At 31.4% G+C, this 25,145-nt stretch overlaps 1 protein-coding gene across 1 annotated transcript in view; it reads left to right on the top strand.

The window, feature by feature from the left end:
* LOC123528930 (plexin-B2-like) overlaps positions 1-24,815 on the top strand; it is a 30,803-nt gene extending 5,988 nt beyond the window's left edge. The window contains exons 2-8 of the mRNA XM_053521924.1: positions 12,859-13,778; positions 14,425-14,527; positions 15,892-16,098; positions 20,379-20,510; positions 21,797-21,897; positions 22,598-22,718; positions 24,618-24,815. Of these exons, the coding sequence (XP_053377899.1) occupies positions 12,988-13,778; positions 14,425-14,527; positions 15,892-16,098; positions 20,379-20,510; positions 21,797-21,897; positions 22,598-22,718; positions 24,618-24,719 (1,557 nt within the window). The 5' untranslated portion in view covers positions 12,859-12,987 and the 3' untranslated portion in view covers positions 24,720-24,815. The remainder of the gene's footprint in view (positions 1-12,858; positions 13,779-14,424; positions 14,528-15,891; positions 16,099-20,378; positions 20,511-21,796; positions 21,898-22,597; positions 22,719-24,617) is intronic.
* Positions 24,816-25,145: the final 330 nt, after the last annotated feature.

The following is a 25,145-nucleotide window of genomic DNA, read 5'->3' as shown; positions in this document are numbered from 1 at the left end:
ATAATCCATATAAAGTTTCACCAAATGGACAATATGGTAATTTAATTATTAACTTAAATAAACTTTATGGTCAAAACAAATTAATTGCTAAGGATAGAATAACTGGAAAAGAAGTCATTAACACTAAAGTAGATGATGATTTAATTGATTTGATTAATAAAAGATATAACAATAATAAAAAAACATTCAATTCATTCTATAAAAATATTTAAAGAATTAACAGAAAAATTAGGATTACCTATCAATAAAAGATCTATGAAATTTAAAAAAGTAATTAGGGGACAAGGTTATGACGTTTGTCCATGTAATCCAAAAGAATTGGTTAATGACTTAGAGTTAATTTGTGGTTCAATTGATGCTGGAAATAATAATAAAGAACTAAAAAATGAAGGTATTAGAATAATTGATGAACTATTAAAAATGAATAAATTGTTACCAAAAGAACATGAAATGTTATATAAAAATTATTTTTCTTGAATATATAAATGGAACAAAAAATAGTATTAAGTTCTGAAACAGTTAAAAATGGTAACAACCGAGTGATTTTACAATCAGATTTAGTCGTTCTTTAATTTTAGATAAAAATAAAACTTATGTTGTTGGTTTGGATAGTATTAACACTATGACTTACTCTTGGCATAATATTAGTGATGAATATGACAATAAAAGAATTCGTTACAATAATGGTAAGGATTGGAAAGATATTATATTTACAAATGGTTCTTACAGTTACACAGATATTAATAATTATATTAGGGAAACATTAATAAGTAATGATGATTTTGAATTTAATAAATCAGAAATTGCTCCAATAAGTTTGGAATTTGATTTAAGTAGTTTTAAGATTTTGATTTCAATTACAGATAATTTTATTTTGGATTTAAGAATGTCAAATTTCCATACATTGCTTGGATTTGAGAAAAAAGCATTGAGAAATACTGCATGGGGAACTACAACACCAAATATAACTAACTCTGTGGATACAATTTACATTCATTGTGATCTTATTGATAATTCACTTGTTGATGGTAATTTCAGTGATATTATCTATGCTTTAAGTACTGCAGATTTAACAAGAGCTTATCCATTTACAAAAGAACCACAAAGAGTTGGACATTCTGAAATTAATAAATATATTATAAATTCAATTAGAATATATATTACAGATGTATTTGGTAGAATAATTAATTTTAATGAGGTTGAAACAAGTTTTACACTAATTTTAAAAGAAATTAATTAAATATGAAATTATAAATTTTAGTTTTATATAATGTACAAGAAAGTTTATGATAAAAATAAAGGAATATTTATTTATGTTGATGCTCACACGGGAAAAGAAATCATACACGGAACAGGTATCTTTGACACTATAACGAAATTGCTTTCAAGTTCAGCCGCATCTTCAATAAGCACAGCTGGAAAAAAGCTCTGGAAACAGCAGGAAAAGCAGCACATGAAAGTGGAACAAAAAAGTTTGGAACAGAAGTTGGAAATTTAGCTGCTAATAAAATTGTTGAAAAATTTAAAAAGAAACCTGCTCCGGCAGTTGGTAATTTAATTGCCAAGGAATTACAAGAAAAGAATAACGGTAAAAATAATAAGGAGGAGGAGGACATTCATATGAGAATAAATAGAATATTGTCAGGATCTGGAACTTCAACTCAACGTAAACGTATTAAAAGATTAATTTATAAAAACTAAAGTTTTAACTTTAATAAAAAATAAAATAATATATAATATATACATGTTTAGAACAAAACAAAATTGTGAAAGATATGAATTAACTCCTATTCAATTAGATACAGCTTTAATATCTGTCTTGGGAAATAATGTTAAGCAACAGAAAAACGGATATCATTTTACAATTAATGATAGAAGCTCATATTTTGATTGGTTTAATGCTTATTTTGAAGTAAGTTTTAAAGTAAATAAGCTTGCTAACGGTAATAATTATGCTGACGGAGATCAAATTGCTTTAATTAATAATGCAGCTTCATTAATTGATCAATTAGTGGTTAAACAAAATGGAAAAATTGTATATGATTGTAATAATTTATATAAGGTAGTAAATGTAAAGAGTTTGGTTGAATTGTTTGAAGATTATGCAAAAGCAACTGGAACAAATGAATATATTTATTTAGATACTACTGCTGTTGCTGAAAGTAGGGATGACCAAGCTAAATATAATTCGGGGTTTGCTAATAGAAAGGTATTAATCCAAGGTGGTAAAGAGGTAAATGCTAAAATTCCATTAAATAACTATTCATTTTTTCAGGGTTTAGAAACTAATATTATACCTCCAAGTCAAATTCAAATAACACTGCAGCTGACAGATGATGATGAATTAATTTTTAGAGCTGGTGGAGACCCAGGTAGGGTAATTGTAACAAAATTAATTCTATGGGTTCCGCATTTGGTTTTTAATGAATTTGGACTTAATTTAATTTCTGAAAGATTTACAAAAGCAAGATGGTCATACCTTCGGGAAATGATGACGCAATCAACTGATACACAACAGATTAATACAACTTTTAGAATAACGGCTGGTGTAACAAAACCACAACATGTATTTGTTTATTTACAACGACCTGATAAAAGTAATACACAAGTACAGAATCCGCATTTATTAGATACATTTAAAGTCAATGAAGCAGATGATAATGATTGTACTTTGAGCTCTTGTCGTCTTGAAGTTGGTAATGGTGTTTTTTATCCAGAAACAGAATACACAAGTATATCAAGAATATATGACGATGTAATTAATTATTATTATAAACAAAATAATAAGACTACCGGGAGTCTGCTAAATAGATCAAACTTTAATAGTTTATTTGGATTTGTTCATTTTAACTTGGAATATAAAAAGGAAGTAATAACAGAAGATCCTAAACAAATTACATTAACAATTAAATTAAATACACTTCCCGCTGCAAGATATCGTATTTACGCAATTGTATTATATGAGGAAACAGTTGAAATAAATACTATTGGAAATGAACTTGTTATTGTTTAAATAAAATAAATATAAATTATATATAATGGTATCAAATTATATTGAATATAAAGTTAACCTTACAGATGGACAAAAGAAAAATTAGCACAAGCTTATAATAATAAAATTCCACATACTTTTAGATTAAAACATGAACAATTACGTGGAAACTTCCCTTTACTTTTAACAAAAACACAAATTAATCAAATTAAAAAAGCTGTTGCAAATAATAAGGGATTAGAAATTACAATTTCAAAAAGTCAAATGTCCAGTCAAGGTCAAAATGGTGGATTTTTAGGAGCTTTGGCTGGTTTGTTAGGAAAAACAATTCTTCCAATGGCAGCAAAAATAGCTCCAAAAATATTAGCCCCTCTAGGCATTGGCGCTTTGTTTGGGCTGGCCAGTACTGGTGTTAGTCAAATACTTGGAAATGGTATGATTTCAGTAGCTAATGATAAGAGAAATATGATATCACCATATCTTACACCTAATCAAAGAAAGCAATTATTAGGATCTGGAATGATTAAATTAACACAAAAACAAAAACAAAATGGCGGCTTTTTAGGTATGTTGGCTGCTAGTCTAGGGATACCTTTGATTACATCTTTGTTAAGTGGTAAGGGACATGGCCAGGGTATACAGATTGATTCACAACGGAGGCCTTACAGACGAATTCCTATAGTAAAAAAAAAATAATTTATAAACAAACCAATATCTAACTTTGAAATTGAACAATGGGTAAACCAATTAAAAATTAAAAACTTTAGGGGTGTGTTAAGTAGAAATAATTTACCAAGAGTGAAACTTCGGAGACCACAGGTTTACCAAAAACGAAAGAAAAGATTGAATGTGGAATTATAAATTTGGACGACTTTGTTGGTCCTGGAACACATTGGGTTTGTTACTTAAATAATATGTATTTCGATCTGTTTGGACTTCCTCCGCCGAAAGAAGTAATTAAGTACATACCAAATGTAAAATACAACAATGTTCAATATCAAGACAAAACAAGTACACTCTGTGGATACTATTATTTATTTTTCATAAAAATGTTACAAGATAAAGTACCGTTGTATGATTTATTGTATAAAATACTAAAAATTAATAATGTAAAACAAAATGAACAAACTATTATAAATTATTTTAACTAATAAGGACATCTAAATTTAACTGGGATAATTAATATAATGGGAATATTCAATAATATAAATGAAAAAGTAAATAAAATAGAAAGACAATTAATAAGAAAACCCCCATTGTTTTTACCATGTTATACCCAAGATACCGATGGTGGATTATTTCAATGGAAAACTGTAAATGCTAGTCCTGGTTTAGTTCAAAATGGTAATAATGTAACAATTAAACAAAATTGCATCTTAATTATTCTTGTTGATGCAATTAAGTTAGATAAAGGAGAAGCTAAATTACAACTAAAAAATAAAGAAAAAGTTCTTCAAAGTTATAATGTAAAAAATAGTAGAAAAAATGAATCTATTTCTATTAATTATGCAAATGAATTTAAAATAAATGATGTCATTTATTTTAATTCTTTAAACGTTATGAATATTCAGTTAACAATTTATGGTTCTATAATTTAAGAGTTAATTTAAGAATAAGCTAATGTATCAATACCATTATCAAGAATATATCTTTTATCGTCATAACATGATAAAGATGTTTTATTTATAACATAACTGGAAAGATTGTGTTTATCAGAACGAATAACTTTAAAGGTGTGATTACTTTGGGCTGAATTAAACAAAGTATCTTTATAATTTTTATGAACTATTGTTTTCTTAACAACAAGTTTTTAATTCCTTTACATTTTTTAACATTTACTTCATTTTCTAATAAATAAGAATACACTTTACTTCTTAATCCAACAAACTCAACAATGGGAATGCCGGCAGCTTCATCTTTAAATTTTCCAATTACTTTTTTATTATTATCAAAATAAAATTTTGAATTATTATCGTAATCACTATTATCAAATAAATCTTTGTCCTTATAAAAATCCTCATATGCATCTTTGGTTTTTATTTCATAACATAATGAATCAGTGTCAGTGAATAGTAATTTACAATTACCCTCGTACTTTTCCTTAATGTAATTATAATGAAAATCATACATTAAATATTTTGATAAATCTAGAATGCACATTCCAACATAACAAGGTCTGTTTAATAACAAACTTTCTTTTATTCTATGAATACCAAACAAATTCTTGTTAAACATCGTTGAACTAACAAATGAAGGTTTGGCTATGTATTTTAATAAGATATTTTCATCATGAGTTAATTTAATATTAACCCTCTTGCGTAAATTCTCCATTGTCTTACCGAATACAGAGTTGTTCATTAACTTAAAAAAGTCCTTTTCAAATGAACGTTTTGCTTTAGATCTTTTTTGAGTATTAAAATCAATATACTTTTTTAACCAAGGACTTTCATCAAAAGTTCATATTTTATGTATTTTTGTTACTTTTAACCCTAATTGTGTATATAGTTCAAGATTTTTAAAATGAACTACATAATTTTGTTTTTTCATTAAAGTTGGAACTAATTTTTTTACATTAATTTTTCCTATTTCAAATTCTGTTTTAATATTTTTACTATAATCAGAAAGCCATTGATCTGGTATAATAATTTTTTCAGGAGCTAAAGGATAATCGTTGTGGGTTTTATGTAATTCTTTTGGATATTCAAGATCACATTCAACTTTAAAGTTAGTTTTACCTTTTGCAATTAATTTCTTGAATTGTTTTTCGGATATAAATTTAAAGTTTCCAAAGGGTAAAGGTTGACACATAGCCCAACCGTAAAGGTTATTGGCGTCGAGGTACATAATGTATTTGCTGTCAAGTTTAGGATTATAATCCTTCATATATTTATTGTTTGCTTTACTGTATCTATTTGAAATATAACTTATTCCTCCTCTTAGTCCCTTTTCAATAAAAAGATACATATCAATATCAGTTATTAAATCTAACTTAATTCCAGTCATTTTTAACATTGCATCCCAAGCTAACCCAGGACTACTAAAATAATGACAGGATCTAATTTGTAGTACTCCAAACATAGTTTTCTAAAATTTCAAACATCAGCTAAAAGTAATACGTCAGTTTTTAATTATAGATCGTTTTTAAATATAGATCATGGTATTCCCCCATTGTTTAATTTTAAATTTATTTCCAAACATTTTTAGCATGTTCATATTCGTTGTCCGATATGTGTGTTTCATTTAAAATTGAATAAAACTCTTCTTTAGGAGGTAATTCTGTTCCTTTGAATTTTTCAAATGAATCCGTGTAATCATATGAATAAACACCTTTTGTTTTTAATAATTCAATGTAATCGAATTCTTGAGATAAGTATTTAAATTCTGGAATATTTTTACTAGGTTATCCAATGATTGAGACATAAATTGAAATGAATCAATAAAGACCAAGTCGGAAATCATAAATGCCATAATCTTTCCCATATTGTTAGGAATAACTTTAAATTTTCTTTTTTGAATTTTCCTATTTGTTGCATAATAAAATGACCGTCATAACCTCTTAAATTATGAAAAATAACAGGAATTTTATGTGTTAGTTTAAATTAATATACATTCTGAGTGAGCACTTCCTCTGAATTTTCCTGTTATATGACAATGTCACGTACTTTGATTGAATCTTCTATATATTCTTTTTCACAGATATGACAAAACTTTTGTTTTTTAAATTCAATTTCCCAATCTTTTTAGACATTCTTAGTTCTTTTTTAAAATGCTCTTTAAATATTTCTTTACAATATTCCTCTTCCACAAGCATTTTTCAATTTAAATTTATAAACTGCATTGGGGCCTCTATAAATTCTGGTTGGTTTAGTATATTTATCGTCCCTAACAACAAACAACTTTATAGCCGTAACCACAATCTATATGATTTTGATATGGTTCGTAAATGAAAATTCAGTTGATGGTAAAGCAGTTAAACCTTTTTTGTTATTGATTCAAAATCAGCATAAATTACAAAGGTACTGCTAACCTTTATGTAATTTTTAAATTGTACTTTTTTCTTCCCTCTTTTGGCATTTTTACACCTTGGATTTCCATTAATAGCTAAACAATTTGGTTTTGTGTTCATTTAATATTCTTTCTTTAGAAAATGTGCAGACAGCTTTTACAGAATGTTTTTTATTTGCATGTTTTTTTGTTAAACATTAATCTATTAAAGTCTTTTATCCAAACATAATGTTAGACACAGTTCTTGAGGCTTACAGTCATCAATCAGTTATTTTATCATTAGTAATTAGCAACATGTCACAGTGTTCTTCGTTTTTGATATTTTGATATGTACAATGGATAAATCTATTTTCTTCATAACCAAAAAATATTAAATGATATTTCATTTAAAAATTCTATTTTAGGTATTTGATTAATGTAACAGGAAATTTAATTCCTATAATCAAGATGTTTATTTTGTTTTTTATATTTTGGGAAAATCTATGAGGGTTTTCTTTTAAAAGGAAATTTGTAAGCTAAATGCACCATCTAAACATTCTTTATATCATTCTTTTTTATTTTAATCCTTTCATTGAATTTGTAAAGGCTTTGGTAATTCTAATAACTTGAAGCAGCCAATGGACTATACTTATATTATTTATATAATGGCATCAACTGACTCTATTCTCCAGCCGCTTCCTTCGAAATCCTTACCAATTCTATTTTATTATTTTATCAAAAGCTTGACGTAAGTGTTTTTATTTTTGTTTGTGTTAATAATTTTTAAGCCTTGATTGAAAATAAGCTGATTTATATATTGTATCAGTTTTATCCATTTTTTGCAAAGTTATTTTTAAACAACGTTTTTTTTATACCTTTTAAGTGTTTAGTTCAGATTTAAGTATTTCATAAGAGTCGTTTATAGTTAAATATAATTGATTTTTTTGGATCTTGTCTATATTGAACTTTAATTTCAAATTTCTTATAATATTGATTTTTTGATCTCTCGATTTCCATCTATATATTATATTTAGAAAAAAAATCACTAAGGAAAAAAGGATTAAAAAATAATAAAATAAATAAAGTTTAAGAAGAATTAAAATATTAAATTTATATCTTTTTCCCTGGTTTTTGATATTCCACTTTTAACTTGGTTTTTTTTCCTTTGCAGCACATTGTTATTAACCCTGAATTAATATTAAGGTCTTTGGATGCTGCATAAGTGCTTTATATGTTTTTTCTTCATTAGTATCATAATTGGTTGCAATAACTTTTTTAGGATTGTTTCGAATATTATTTGGTCTGGGACAATCACATAATCTTTCAGCATTTTCTTCTTCAGTTAATAGACAACCACAGTTCCATTCAAATAAATTATTTTTTAAAGATAAGGATCTATAACATTTTGTAATTTATCAATGACAGATTTTTATATTCATCGCTAACTATTGATCAAGTTTTGATTTAATAACATTTCTTCTTTAAGAACTTTCTTATATGAATTTTTGTCTGGATTCATTATTTCTCCTAAAGTGCTAGATAATTTTGGTATAATCATTCTATCTACCTTTCTATTAACCATCTATATATAATATACTTATAGAAACAAAATCTCTAAAAACGCACGTAAAATTTAATACAGCTCTTCTCTTTTTTACTTTTATATCCGTTAAGTTTAAATTCCTTCATATATGTTTCGAAAGGCATGAATATTTTTTTTCTTTCTTTCTGCATTTCTAATAGTAATGTAAAAATATCCTGAATAACTTGTTTCTCTTCTTTATTTACTTTTCCAATCCGTGCTTTTGTTATTAGTTTGTTTTATTTTATGATGATGTGCTTTTAAAATAAATTTCTTGTCGTCAAGTTTTAGTCTGTTAGTAAATATGGTAATTACTGATGGAACAGCGCCAGCAACTGCTACAAATATAGGAATAGCTGGAACAAGTGCTAATGCAGCTGAACAACCAAAGATACCTGCTGTAATATATAATCCGGTACTTACTCTCCCACAAAATTTATAACTTTTTCTGTAAGCAGCAGCTAGTTTAGTTAAGTGAATAATTAATTGATCTATTGTTTCTATTCCATTATTAGAAATTAGATTTTTATGACTCATTTATAAATATATTTTTTAAATTAATTTTCTTCCAATTCACTAAACGGAACCCAACTATTAAATTTTTCATTGTAACCTTTCCATTTTACTAAAGCTTGTTTTTTCTTATAGTCTCGTCTAAAACTTTTTCTATTCTAAAAACCTCTTGTGTAGTAGGTAAAAATTCTTGTTCATAAAATGAACCTTGAATTATTTCATCATTTAAATCTTTTATAGTGTATGTTCTGGGATTTGTATTATTAATTTTATAAATTATAAATATTTCCTCTGTCCAGTTTGGTGTATATCCTTTTTCAAAATGTCTTTTAAGTTTGCTTAAGCGAACTCGATCACCAATTTTAAATTTTGTTTTACTCTTTGGTATCTTTAAATCACCATATAAATTAAAGTAAACAGTACCTTTATTTCAGTTTTTACTAGCTTCGGTTGGTGTCATTTTTATACTAGAGTGTTTTGTTTTGTTATATTTATCAATCATTTCCTGCAAATTATCTAAATAAGTATAAGTATTATTTGCTGTAAAATATTTCCACATTATTCTTTTTAAACTTCTATTAAATCTTTCTATTACTACAGCCTTTCCTTCATTAAATGTATGGTAAATATTAATTTTATTTTTATTCAAAAATGATTCAAACTTTTTATTATAAAATTCTTTTCCTTCATCTACCCATAAATTTTGTGGAATCCTTGCAGTCTTCGGAGACTTTCGTCCCTGAATTCTATCTTCTGAAACTATTTTATTAAATGCTTCAGTAACAGATTCTCCAGTTTTATTCTTTAATGGAATAACCCAAGCATATTTACTGAATATATCAATAACGGTTAACAAGTACTTTACTCCTTTATTATATTTTGAAAAAGCTTGCATGTCAACTAAATCAGCTGACCAAGTATCATCAATATCATTAACAATCACTCTTCGTTTCCTAAATTTTCTTTTAATTGGTTTGTGTAATTCTTCTGCTAATTCATCGCTCCATGTGATTCCGGGGGTATACTCTACCCCCTTTTCCCGTTTTTTGACTTTTGTTTTTGTCCCAACCCAAGTGTGTATTTCGTTTTAATTATAGGTTTCACAACTAAATGTTTTGCAATTTTTTCTCCAAATGTTTTTGATTTAGTGTTATTTAAATTGGAAAGCATTTGCTTATCACATGTACCCTTTTTTACACCACTGTCATAGCAAAAATCATGGTCCATACATACTGCATCCAGTTCATTGACAGGGGGTCCATTATCTAGGGGATTTCCTGGCCCACAATAATTATATCCTGGGAGTGTTAAACCTTTCTTAGGTAATAACGGTAACATTGCTTTGTGAATATCTAAATTACCCCCTGCACTTTTAACAAACTTTGATCTCATTTTTCCACAAGATGAACAAGTAGCCCTTATCATTTTTCTCCCGTTTTTTGTTGTAACATAATGAGGATTTATATTATCAGTAAATCTTCTTTCTTTCAAACAATATATTTTATTCTGTAAACTCATCTATATCATATGTATTTAAAACTTTTAACTGGGTTTAAAACCTGTGGGTTTTAAATTGTCCGGCATTAGTTGGTTCGGACCGGGGACTGAATGTTTTTTTTTTGGTTAAACCAAAGGTTTTCATTCGGTTTAAGGTAACTTGACATGAACAACCAAGATGGCGTCATGAAATTGGGGTTGGTCACATTATTTACTCGTATAGACGATATACTGCTACAGAGGTCTAAAATTGCATTTAAATCATTTAATACACACATAAACAATTGACAAAATGCATTTAATTTATAAAATTATCAAATCAAATGTTCTAGAACTCACCATAAAAACTAGTCAATTTTTGTGCACATTTTGCGGAAAAGTTATGTATCCAAACTAAAAAAAATTTATATCCTCATATCTTTGAATATGTCCTTTAGGTGCTCCACCTATAAACAAAAGAACTTATCAACTGAGTTTTATGCTATTTGCTCAGTAATTTCATTAGTAAATTATAAATTTCTATATTTTCACCCTAAAAAGTTGAAACCTGCCTGCAGTATGAGGGTCGTTAAAAAATTCGAAGTACATGTAAGTTTACTTTGTCCGTATTTCTGAGACTTAAAATCCTCACATATTAAGAGTTTTGAGTGATGTGTTCATTTCTTAGTAATTTAGCATTGTTTGTATTTTAATTTTATATAATGTTTACAATTCTTTTCAATCTGTGTCCTAGTTCATATATGTTTGCTACTGTTTGAATAACCCTCAATGTCAAATCTTCTCCGACTTGCATGGAAATCTCATGGAAAGTGTGGATCATAGGCCATACTAAATTAATGGATGTTTAATGTAATTGATAAAGTACATTTTCTTGAATTTGTTGCCCCCCAAGACATATAGAGCCAGTTTAGATGAGGATTTCTGCATTTGAACATGCAAGGGTCATAAAACATAATGTAAAAGACCCGAAATCAGCTATGTTTGGGTTCACTTTCCATTCATAGGACTGGGAGAGTTTTACGATAAACATATTTTTGGAATTGCATAGCCTCTTGTTACTGAATTTATTTGCAACAAAATATTGAAATTGATAATTTACAAACCAAATTACAGAGCAAATAGCATAAAACTCAGTGGATAAGTTCTTTTGTTCATAGGTGGAGCACCTGAAGGATATATTCAAAGATATGAGGATATTAATTATTTTCAGTTTGGATACCTAACTTTTCTGCAAAACGTGCACAAAAATTGCTTAGTTTTCATGGTGAGTTTCAGAACTTTTGATTTTATAATTTTATAAATTAAATGCATTTTTACAATGGTATATGTGTGTATTAAATGATTAAAATGCATCTTTAGACCTCTGTAGCAGCATATCATCTATAGAAGTAAATAATGTGACCAACCTCAATTTTGTGACGCCATCTTGGTTGTCCATGTCAAGTTACCTTAACTAAAGATTTAAAAGATTTTTAGGGTATCAAGGGTACCAAGTTAGTATTTTAAGTTTAGGGTAAGGTTAAAGTGCACTTATAGAATAGGGACAAGGGGTCAGGTGAGGTCAGATTGTTTTCGCACCATCATTTTACATTACTACTAATCAAAGTATTTGAATCATATTCATGAGTCTTAAATTCGAAATTTGTAACAAGTTCGTAGTTCGCAAATCGAGATATAACGCAATATGGAAATGTGTGAATTAAGTCATTTTTTTCGACACAGATCAGAGTTTAGACGAACTAACATTTATCCCACAGACACTCGGTAACAATTATGGCACATTTTTTTCTTACTCTGTTTGCTGATTAGAAATACTTGCATCAGTACTCACCTTATTTAGATAGTTGAATTACTTTTGGAGAATTCCTTTTTAAATGATCTTAAAATGTTATAATGGTCTTTGGAATATGAAAAATAAAGGCAATCTTTTAATACATATTAACAATTATTTAATAACGCTAGAAAAATGTTAGTTGTTAATAACTGTTATAATAATTTAACGAGATTTTAGGTTTGTAAAGCTAGATGAATTTGTCAAAATTGTTTTGGACACCAAACTACTGAGACTGCCTTATTATATGTTGGTCAAAATATAAAATAGCTTAGTGCATAATAAAATTTTGTATACACAAAAATCTTAAATCGCCATAATTACTTAGGAAAGACTGTGAACTGATAATGCGATGTATCTGTCATTAGGACTGACGTGATTTTTGACATCACTGCTTAATTAGATATGGATATTTTTGGAAAATAAAGTAGTTCACGGATATGTAAAATTTTGTTTCAGATTACTGTAGCAATGAGGCTACAGGTGAAACTGGTTGTCTGGGTGCTTTGGTATATGCCTGTAGGCTACTAAGCGGCTCAGGCTGTGTCATGGCCACCCGACGTGATAGAAGATAAAGGTTTTCGCAACATGTTGCTCACCAGCGATGGACAACACTTGATTGTATCGGGAATGAATGGTGTATATGATCTAAATACAACAGATTTCCAACTTTTAAAACAAACTGTAACAGGACCACTGGCTAACACGGATGATGTCATTAAAATTATGATATGCAATAAAACAGAAACTGACAATGATGGTTATATTACCACGTGCAGTAGCAGGCGAAACTACTGTGATATTAGGGAAGTGAATGGAATTTCTAGGAGCGTTAATCATTTAAATTCACCGGTAAAGATTGATGGAGCGGAGGCTTTTATGGCAACTTATATAAAGACATCTGGCAGAAATCGAAGACAGGACTTTCTGTTTATCGGATGTCCCCATGTTGAAGGTCAAGAAGATCTAGGTGGTAGGTGCACACAACCTGGTATATCGTGGTACCTAAATAGCGGGGGTGAAAAAAGTCGTCCATGGTATGGATTTAAATCGTACGAAGAGACACCAGTTCTGACGGAGAAGTATATCGGAGCCTTTAGCGTTGACAACTACAGACTATTTTTCAGTGTTCAAATGGTCAAAGCAACAGAAAGGAGAATAAGCCGCATTGCCCAAGTGTGTCAGTATTACGTTCAACATTCTCGCACATACTCGACACCACAAACATATGCTGATATGCCGATACAATGCGGACAGTTCGAGGAGATTCGGGCAGTAAAGAAGGTCGTTGTAGGGACGGAAACGCTGTTTATAACTGTGTTCTCTGGACCTATGAAATCGGCTGTTTGTGTTTACTCAATGGAGACTGTGAAAAAAATGTAAGAAACATTTAAAATATAAAATAATATATTAGGTGAGTCGTCATATATTCCTTGAAATGGCACAAAATGTCCTAATGGATTTTAGAAAAGAGGTTCTTTAAAATTGTTTAGTTATGACACAACAGAAGAATATTTGAAGAATTGATATATTCTTTGTACTTTCAATATTAATGCGATAACCAAATAATATTTTTGCAGTCAAAGACTTCATAATATAGTTTTACATTGTCAGCTTTATCTCTCAAACCACTGGTAACATTTCCATAAAACTTTAATTTTCAAATCATTCCGATCCACTCCTAAAATACTAGTACCTTTGAATAGATTTGTATTAAAAATATAAAACTTTACTGTTATAAAGATCAGTGGCATGGCACTGTCGTCTGCCTAATATTTTTGAAAATATATTTGATATGTTTTTAACTCTGTCAATATGGTATTGTTATAGATTCTAACATTCTGATAAATTTCTTCTTCTAAAAATAGCATAACACTCATGCATATCTTTGACTATATCATATGGAATTTCTTTTGCCTATGCTAATTAAATTCTTAATTTACATCTAATTTACTTTAGACCTAATTTACTTTACATCTGTTGCGTAAATTCTAAAGATTATGTAACAGTGTATTTTCTTTTCAGGTTTGTTGCGAATATAAAGGATTGCTACAGGGGAGGCCGGGCACCAGCAAACCAGGATTATATTAACTTCCAAACATCTAACGTTCCGTGTACACATGCAACGGTTTGTTGTGTCTTATCTTTCATCTAAAATGTAATCGCGTACAATAGTCTGATGGTCAAAAAAGAAAAAAACAAGGCTTCAGAGAAGGTAGTACTCATCATCATTGTGTGATAAAGTAGGTTTAGTATAACAGTGCGGACTTTGCTAGACTGGATCTCACGAGGTGCTCAAGCTACTGTTACAATGACACTTTTATTATGTACATCCATCTTTTGGTTTATTGCTTTTAGCAAAAGAATGATATGAAACAAATAACTAATTATTTAGCTGAAATGTACTCTCAGAGAAATACAGTATTGTACGCATTGTTTGCCCGTCAGCTATCAAATAGGAGAGATCGTGTTTGTAAACAAATCCATTGTATTTTCTATTTTTAGAACTGATAAGACAAAGACCGTGTGGGCAGACGCCGAGCGTCCATGTTTTTTTGTAAACAGTGTTGTTTTTCTAACGGCTTAAACTTTCTTAAAACACAAATAATATCAATAATTTTTTCATCAATGGAAAGTGTATGAAACAAGCAATTTATTGATTACTTTTGATTATAATTTCGAAATTAAATGGATTAATTATGAAAGCTTAACTTACAATGTTTTTTCTAAAAGTTTGGAGGATCGCTACGCCGCTATTAAAATCTTATGTCATTTAAAACCGTTATTCATTTTAAAAAGGTATTTAAATGGGAAAATATGAAAATCGTAAGCATTTCAAAACTTTTTGAATTTTTAAAATCCATATATGAGCAAAAAAGTTATTAAAAATTAAAAATTCAGATCCCATACACAAACGATGTAAAAACATTTGTTTTACCCACCACCAGATAAACAGGTATTTATGCGTGACGTCATGGCGATCTCTCCTATAGATACAAACTTTAAATATAAAAAAGTTGAAACTCGAAACATTCTCAGATTTATTAAACGTATAAACGCTTTATAATCAGTAATTTATAGGAGACAAATGAACATTAAATGTCATCGTAAGGATGTATTTGTATGCGCGTTTTACAGAACTGGATCAGGTCATGAATATTAAATAATAAAAGCAGTATGACAACATGCACTATACAGAATTCACAGTTCAATACGGAATTTGTTTTCCGATTGTTCCTGTTAATTTCCGAAGTGCCACATTTTTACAAAATGTATGTAGGTACATTATAAAAACCTGTATTTGTATTTCAAAATGTCTTTAGAAGTTACTTTTGTTAGACTGAAGAATATTTCTAGAAAATTAACTAATAGGCAATATATATGTACTATATAAGTACTTAGACAAAGTAAAATATATGGACAACTTGACAAACAAATAAATGTTCACTGTGGGGCACAGTCTTGCTATATGTTTTCAATCATACTTTTCAGAATGATAATGCCACTTTCTACATGCCTGAGGATTACTATTTGTGCAACAAGGACAACCTAGCATTATTTCATCAGGTGATTGGCAGCAAGGTGCTGTCCTCACTGCCTGTCGTTCAGTTTGACACTCAATTAACAGCTGTAACAGTCTCACAGATAAACACAAAAATAGTTGCTTTCCTTGGTACAACATCCGGAGAAATTATGAAGGTATGCAATTCAGATCATCACATAAATAACAGCTTCAAACAGTTTAGTTATAGGCCAAGAAATAATCGCTTTCCACGGTACAGTATCTGAAGAAATTTTAAAAGTACTTACGTCACAATTAAAGTAAGATGTATTTGGTCTTGAAGTATATCCTTCTTATTATAAAAATGAAACTGACATACATGTATGTTTTTTTAATACATTTTTTGCTATCATCACAAAAAGCAAATATTTTCCTATGATCAGATAGGCTAATATTTAATATTGGTTTCTTAAGATATAGAATTCACATTTATGTCTCTTCATACGTACAGCATGGTAAAACACTACAATATTACAATATTTTAAAAAAAACGTATGCCTTTCTATACAGAAATATAAGGGACAATTTGATCTATACACATTTACATATTCTAAAACCTAATATCTATTAAGATGACGAAGTCACCAACATAAAACTATTAAAATCCTTATATGTAGGTATACCTTCAAAAGGTTTCATACATAAAATTAGAAAAGCATAAAATTAAAAAGCATCAGGAAACTGCGAATAGATCTGTGGCCAGCTGCAGATAATTGCTGTAGGGATTTTTTTTATCAAAGATGTTATACGGAAAGTTTGAATCTATCTGTGACCAAATAAAGTTAATAAGGGCTGTCGGAGGACAGCAATGCTCGACTATTCCACAACCTTGTCAACTGAATGAATATTAAAGTCAGAAAAGGGGCATTATTTGTAAAATTGCAGAACAGGAGGTTATGAAACCTGTACAATGCATATCAGCTCATGACGATGTACAATTGTGTGAAGTTTCAATCCATTTCCACAAGTGGGTACTAAGATACCAGCTTACAAAAAAAAACACACAAAAAAAAAAACAACGGCTAAGTCAAAAATGGAGACTAGCTTTGTAAAAAAAATGTAAAGTAGAGTTATAAAACATGTTCACCAAATGTCAGATCATGATAGTGAACAACTGTATTAAGTTTAAATCCATTCCCATTAGTGTTTACTGAGATACCGTCTCACATTCACAAACTTAACCAAAAACTGCTAAGTAATAAAAAAGGCATAATTTTGTAAAATCGCAAAGTAGAGTTATGGAACCTGTGCACTGTATGTCATATCATCACAGTGAACAAGTGTGTGAAGTTTCAATCCATTCCCATTAGTGGGTACCGAAATACTAACTTACATATAAAACTTTAAAAAAAAAACTAAATTGATAAAGTGGGATAATTTTGCAAAAAGCAAAACAGAGTTATGGAACATGTGCAATGTAAGTCAGTTTATCACGTTGAATAAGTAAGTGAAGTTTCAATTAATGGGCACAAGTTAAGATATAAAGAACTAACCAAATCAGGACGTCGACGTGGACGCCGACCCAGGTGCGGGTCCAATACCTTTACCTATTCTTTGAATAGTCGAGCTAAAACTTGCTTTAAACATTAACAGAAAAATAATTGCCTAAAGTACTGTTAATAAATCTGTTATAGTATGTAAGTTGTGTCAGATCAGATTTGATATACATGTATATTTGCAGTTTTGTTCAATGTTCCCTCATACTATTTTCCTAAACTACAAACGACAATGTTAAAATATTAACATTATTTACTATACAACTGACAATGTTAAAACATTAACATTATTTACTATACAATAAAATTTTCCTATGTTTTAAAATATTTAAACACGCTTTGGCTGTATACTTTACTATATTTGGGTCAGTAAATAATACACAGACTTCTCTTCATCAGATAAACTATCAAAATCATTTACATTTTGTCTGGTATGCGTATACAATTCCTCCCTTACATATGAATATAATGGACAATTTACTAGAACCTGTTTTTCATCTTCAATACAGTTTGAACAATTGAAACAAGTTCGTTCATTTACGTCTACATTTTCATATCTCCCTGTTTCAATTCTGATGGGTGCTACATCACATCTAAATTTTGCCATAGCACTACGGAAGTGAAATGGTAATGACTCTTTAACATAAAATTCAGTTTCAAAATTAGTTTTTATACATTTATACGTTCTTAATTTATTACAACCTTTTCCTCTTACTTATTCATCACGTGTTAGTACTGATTGTTTCCATTTATCAATTTCAATCTCTAGAAGCTTATTTTCTAACCCGTCAACAAAAGTCTTAGTACAATGCTGTAAATGTATATTATCTATACCAACAGTGCCAATATTACTAAACATATTTGACAGATGCGAAAAATACTGTTTTTACATCTAATATTAGATGATGCTTTTACCCAGTTAAAAACTTTTTTCTTTAATATTGAATCATGCATCTTCAAAAATCTGCAGTACTGTCTTGCCACTGCACCCCACTGTTTAACAAATACTGGCTTCCAGTCCATGTCCCCAATTACAGCTGCATTTGGTGTGTATTTTCCCACTCCAAGAAAATATCTCATGGCTCCGTTATGAACAGAATTTATACACGAGTAAGATTTATCATCCCACATGGGGGCTGAATAACATATAACAGGTAAAACCATTGTATCATAAAATTTTGAAAATGTTACAAAGTTGAAACCTCCAAACGTTTTACATTTTGAAATTAAAAGACCAAGCGCTCTACCAGCTGACATGGCTACATTTTTTGCCATTTCTGCATAATCTAGAAATTCGTTTAGTAAAACAATACAATATGTAGCGGAAATGCTCCCAACTTAAAAACAATACTCGTTTGTACGCAACTAGGTCTTCTAAAATGAATTATGTTTGATTTGTTACAACTGACAGTCATACTATTATTTATACACCAAACATGTAAAATATCTAGTAGCTTTTGTAAATCTTCTGGAGTTTCAGCCAGAATTACAACATCATCTGCGAACAATAAGATATTTATCAACTCGATATCTACTGTAATTCCAATATTTGTTTCTTTAATAGCAGTAACCAAGTCATTTATGTACAAGTTGAAAAGTATTGGCGACAACGGGCAGCCTTGTTTCAAGCCACAATTTACTTCAAACCAAGGAGAATCAAAGCCTTTTAACCTTATACAGCACTGAACATCTTTATACAAAGAAACGACAGAATTTAGAATTTTGCCATTTAGACCAGTTTCTTGTAGTTGGCAGTTGTAAACAAACAGTTAAAAAACAACAAAAAGACAACATGAAACACAAAGTGCTTCAAGGCTTCTGTGCATTATGTACATGTGAACAAGCGCATGATTATGTACAATTTATAGATAGGGTTTTTCTTGCATTAGTCATGCAGTAAAATTTGTTGGAAAAAAAATATAATTTATTTAGAAATGATCTCGAGTTTTGCACTTGCTATTTTTAATAATATTGGTAAGAGTTAACCTTCTTCACGTAGACTTCTGTCAAAACTTCTTCCAAGATCCTAACAACTGAACAAGAGAGATTTACATTGAAAAAATTCCTACTTGAGCCGAAGTTTTTGGGCCTGTTTGTGAACTGCTGTCAGTGTATACGGGCGATTGTATCAAATGCTCAAATAAAGTCAGATGAAGCTTCTTCGAATCCCGGTCCAGACACTGGAAATTTCTGAGATGCTCTTGAATGTCTCCCACCTAACTAAGAGGCCTGTACCGGTTCTTCCCAGGAAATATGGCTTCGCGTGTATCGGTGCTATACACCGGGCACGTTAAAGAACCAGACTGTCTATTCGCAAAGAGCTAGGCTAAGTTAGCCGGACAAGCCAGTATCTAAACAGGATTTCTCTATCTGTTACGGGGCTTTGTCTCACTCTGTCCCTCTGGTCAGATCGATCTGTGTCTGTACTGGTAGATGATGAATTTCGCGCTCTGAGTGGCTGCGTTAGCTATATGTAAAGCGCCTTTGAACGTGTTTATCATGAAAAGGGCGCTATATAAATCTGGTATAATAATAATAATAATAATAATAATAATAATAATAATTCTATTGTATTTAGAGTTTTTCTCTCTGCCGATTAGCCAGTGATTTAGCAACTGGCTATAGCTCTAAATCAAGTTTCAATCTCGCGTCGTTTGAGATTTCCTTCTATTTCTATGTGATCACATCACACAAATATTTTGGGCGTGTAAAAAATAGCCCTATATTTATTTGTTTATAATCTTGGTATTGTGTGAGTGTGTGAGCAACTGAGGACTACTATTTTAAACAACTAAAACAGATTTAAAGTTTTTTTGTAGTTAGGTAGTTTGTTCTAAGCAATTATTAGAACCATTGTACTTCATACGAACAAAAGTTCAGCTGATTATAATTTTACTTCCGTTTTTAATACACTTTTTCAGGCCGTTGTTTACCCAAAGAATTTTGCAGTTCCTGTCAAGCAACCTGAAACGAAAAACATGGGTTATATGATTCAGCAAGACATGTACACATCTGATGATGGAAAATACATCTTTTTTCTTAGCCAAAGACAGGTATATCTGTTTCTTACATGTTTATCACAAGCCAATGCTACTTTTAGGTGAAAATATATTGGTGTATGGATATGCATACGATAACCGGAAGAAGAGCTATGCATTTTGACCTTAAGAAAAGCTATCTCTCAGTACTTTCGCCATTAAAATATAGAACATCAAATGTGTCGAGCTAAATGTCTAGCTGGCTAAACATTCCAGCTCGACATTTGATTTTCCAATATAAAAACGAATGTCTAGCTGAATGTCTAGCTGGCTAAACATTCTAGCTCGATATTCGATTTCTCTATATAACTTGCGAATGTCGAGCTGAACGTCTAGCTGACTAAACATTCCGACTCGACATTCGATTTCCTTATATAAAAACGAATGTCTAGCTGAATGTCTAGCTGGCTAAACATTCTAGCTCGACATTCGATTTCCTTATATAACTGGCGAATGTCGACCGGAGGTCTAGCTGACTAAACATTCCAGCTCGACATTCGACTTCACTATATAACTGGCGAATGTCGACCGTAGGTCTAGCTGACTAAACATTCCAGCTCGACATTCGACTTCACTATATAACTGGCGAATGTTGAGCTGAACGTCTAGCTGACTAAACATTCCAGCTCGACATTTGATTTTCCTCTGTAAGAACGAATGTTTAGCTGAATGTCTAGCGGGCTAAACATTCTAGCTCGACATTCGATTTCCCTATCTAAATGGCGAATTTCGAGCTGAATGTCTAGCTGGCTAAACATTCCAGTTCGACCTTGGTTTTCACTATTTAAAAACTAATGTCTAGCTGAATGTCTAGTTGGCTGAACATTCCAGGTCCACATTGGTTTTTCCTATATAAACGGCGAATGTCGATTGTCGATTGTCTAGCCAACTTCCTATACATGCATCGAAATCGGATAGTAGTCATATAAAAAGTAATGAAATAAAATCATGATACATTAGTTTAATCGGGCGAGGCGCATGTTCTCCGTGACAATTTGATAAAAGACATTGTATCTGAAATCATTTGTCCTCCACCCCTGATTGATGTGAGGAAGTTTGCAGTTACTTTGTACTGGTACAAAATCCAGGAACACTGGTTAGGTTAACTGCCCACCGTCACATAAACTACTGTTGAAAAACGGTGTGAATCCCCAACACCGCCCCCTCCCCCAATAAAAATAGATTATAATCAAACACAACTCGATGATAATCTAAATAAATAAATAAATGCTATGGGAATGGTGTTTCCATATATATTTGAAAACTGTTGTTATTAAAATTGCAACATATATAAATTGAAGGTGTATAAGGAGCCTGTGGAGACCTGTTTAGCATTTACAACATGTGTAGGCTGTTTAGGAAGCAAGGATCCATACTGTGGTTGGTGTTTCTCGGAAAATAGGTAAAGCTCATTAAATATATATATTGGTTGTCTTTTGTTTCGCTTTTACTTCACAGCTTTACCTTAGATTTATGCAATGTGGCATTTAATGAATTTAATTATGGAGAAATGAGAACCGTCTTTACTTTGAGAGGTACATATGTCTAATATAAATTGCGTGACACACTTCAATCATACGCAGATGTTGCCTAACAAAAAATTACGTCCCCTACTCCATGTCCACTTCCGTCACACTTTTGTCCGCCATCTTGCCACTTTATTTGAACCTTTCTTAATTATCCCTTATTAAATTATCAGTTGAAACGGATTCACAATTCCATTGATGAATACATTAACTCATATATATGTAGAGAAAAGAACTTCGGAGATTGTCATAAAAAAAACTCCCATGACATGTATATGTGTGTAGAGACGAGTTTCGGAGGGGAAAGGTGCAAAAGTGTGCTTCTTTATTATTTATTTGCTTCATTTTATAAGACACACTCATGTCCAGTAGATACGTTTATGGTTTATAAACTAAGTTTACGAAGTTAACTAACATTTTCATGTATACAGATACTTGTTTTTATTAAAATCGCTTCCAAATAGATACGCAATTGAAAGCGCATTTAACTACAGAATTAACCTGCCTGGTGTTGCTTCATATGGTCGTTATAATCCAAAATATATGACTTCATTTTTGGTTTACATTTATATCAAGATGCAGCACGAGGAATACATGCAAGTCATCTAGTGAATGGATATCTGTCTCAAGCAATGAAAAATGTCCAGATGTTGTAAGCATCAACACTACAGTAACGTCAAACAAGGAGATACAATTGGTATGACTTAGCAATTCAATACAGCAAAATAAAAATCCATAACAGTGATAGAGCTTAACCAGAAAAAAATCATAGCTTGATCTGACTGAGTCTGTTAAAGCAAAGAAGTATTTTTGTAGCTCTTTGGTTAAAGGGAGCTAATGAAATATGCAAACCGTTAAGGCGCAACCGTTCAACCAGGTAGAAACGGTTTAAGTTGAATTCTGTTATACAGATAATTGGAACGAATCTATAAACCCAAAGAACCAGAAGATATAACTCCGAAGTTAAAAGTTCGAAGATACATTTTATGGCCATTCGATTTCACTTAAAGAGTGGCGTTATGATAGTTTACAAAATCTATAAGAAGATTCCTTGGAAAATTTCAACTGAACCAAGAGAAGTAATAGCATACTCGGTGTGATTAAATTACTCTGTTTTGGATCGGACCGGGTGGCCGTTGTAGAGAGAGTTGTCCCCCACCAGGCATGGGTGGTCGCCATTCCGGGAAAACTCTTGTTTGGGAGGAACTCGGGTCGAGATGTGAGGCGGGGGTGGGTAGGGGTTGGCCTAAAATCGTTCCAGCAGTTAATATGAGAGCCCTATGGGACCTTTAGTTTGGGTTGAGACCGAGTGGCCGTTTTAGAGGGAGAGGGACTATGGAGGCCAGCACTGTGTTTATTCCGGGAAAACTCTTGTTTAATCGTTAGCGGGTCTCAAAGTTGGTTTTAGGCCATTTTCAGAATTGTTCACTTTTTTCAGTTTGGGCGCCCCCCAGCTACCGAAGACCGTTAGTTTTGGATCGGACCGGGTGGTCGTTATAGAGAGGGTTGTCCCCCACCAGGTACGAGTGGCTGCCATTCTGGGAAAGCTCTTGTTTGGGAGGAACCCGAGTCGAGGTGTGAGGCGGGGGTGGGTCGGGGGTGGCCTTAAATCGTTCCAGGAGTTAATAGGAGAGCACTATGCGACCTTCAGTTTTGGTTGAGACCGACTGGCCGTTGTAGAGGATAAGGGTCTACGGGGACCAGCATAGTGTTTATTCCGGGAAAACTCTTGTTTTACTCGTAAGGGGTCTCAAAATAGGTTTGAGACCATATTCAGAATTTTTCGCTTTTTCAATTTGGGCGCCCCCTGCCTCGCCCCATACCTTTAGTTTTGGATCGGACCGGGTGGCCGTTGTAGAGGTGGTTGTCCCCCACCAGGCACGGGTGGCCGCCATTCTGGGAAAACTCTTGTTTGGGAGGAACCCAGGGGTGGACTACAATCGTTCCAGCAATTGATAGGAGAGTCCTATGGGACTTTTAGTCGGGTTAATTCCGAGTGGCCGTTGTAGAGTGTGAGGGTCTATGGAGGACCAGCATAGTGTCTATTCCGGGAAAACTCTTTTTTACTCAAAAAAAAATGTTTTAGGCCATATTCGGAATTTTTCACTCTTTTTTTTCAGTTTGGGCGCCCCCAGCTCCGCCCCAGACCTTTAGTTTTGGATCGGACCGGGTGGCCATTGTAGAGAGGGTTGTTCCCACAAGGCACGGATGGTCGCCATTCCTGGAAAACTCTTGTTTCGGAGGAACCCGGGTCGAGATGTGGGGCGGGGATGGGTCAGGGGTGGCCTTAAATCGTTCCAGCAGTTAATAGGAGAGCCCTATGGGACCTTTAGCTTTGGTTGAGACCGAATGGTCGTTGTAGAGGGTGAGGGTCTATTGGGCACCATCATAGTTGCTCTTGTTTACTCGTGAGCGGGTCTCAAAGTTGGTTTAGGCCATTTTCGGAATTTTTCAGTTTTATTTTAGTTCGGGCGCCCAAAGGCAAAGCAAGAATAAAAAAGTAAAAATTCATATTTTGTCATATTTTCTACATATTTTTTAGTAGATCAAAGAATAGTTGTACAAACATGCTAACAGCTTAACATATTCTTTTCAGAAGCCTTTGATACCATTGATCTTGGGGCTCTGTTGCATCGCCTTGAACATCATTTTGGAGCGCTACCAAACTGTCTGTATTGAAAATCACGTCTTGTACTGATGTTTAACAGCTATAAAACAGTATATATTTTGCGTGCAGGATAGATTAAAAAGCATATAACATTATAAATATCATATTACATTATAAATATCATTTAATTCATTTAATTCCAGAAACAAAATATTTTATCAATTAAACCAAAAATATTCAGGATCAAAAAAGATATTCTTTTTTAAAAATGCAAAATTATGATTTGAATGTATGCTACCAGTCTGAAATGATTTATGTATGGTGCAGTTTATGATCGTCGAGCAGTATTTGTAATCAAATTTAAACATTCTTATTTGTCCGGTCGTAAACAAACAATGTGAATAATTCTATGTCAGATTTTATGAATATTTCATGCGGTGTTCCGCAAGGAAGCATACTGGGTCCTTTACTTTTTCTGTGCTATGTTAATGATATGAGTATTAGTATTAGTAATAA

This window comes from Mercenaria mercenaria, chromosome 13 (assembly GCF_021730395.1).
Source record: "Mercenaria mercenaria strain notata chromosome 13, MADL_Memer_1, whole genome shotgun sequence".
NCBI lineage: Eukaryota > Metazoa > Mollusca > Bivalvia > Venerida > Veneridae > Mercenaria > Mercenaria mercenaria.
This window is presented reverse-complemented; position numbering and strand designations above follow the sequence as displayed.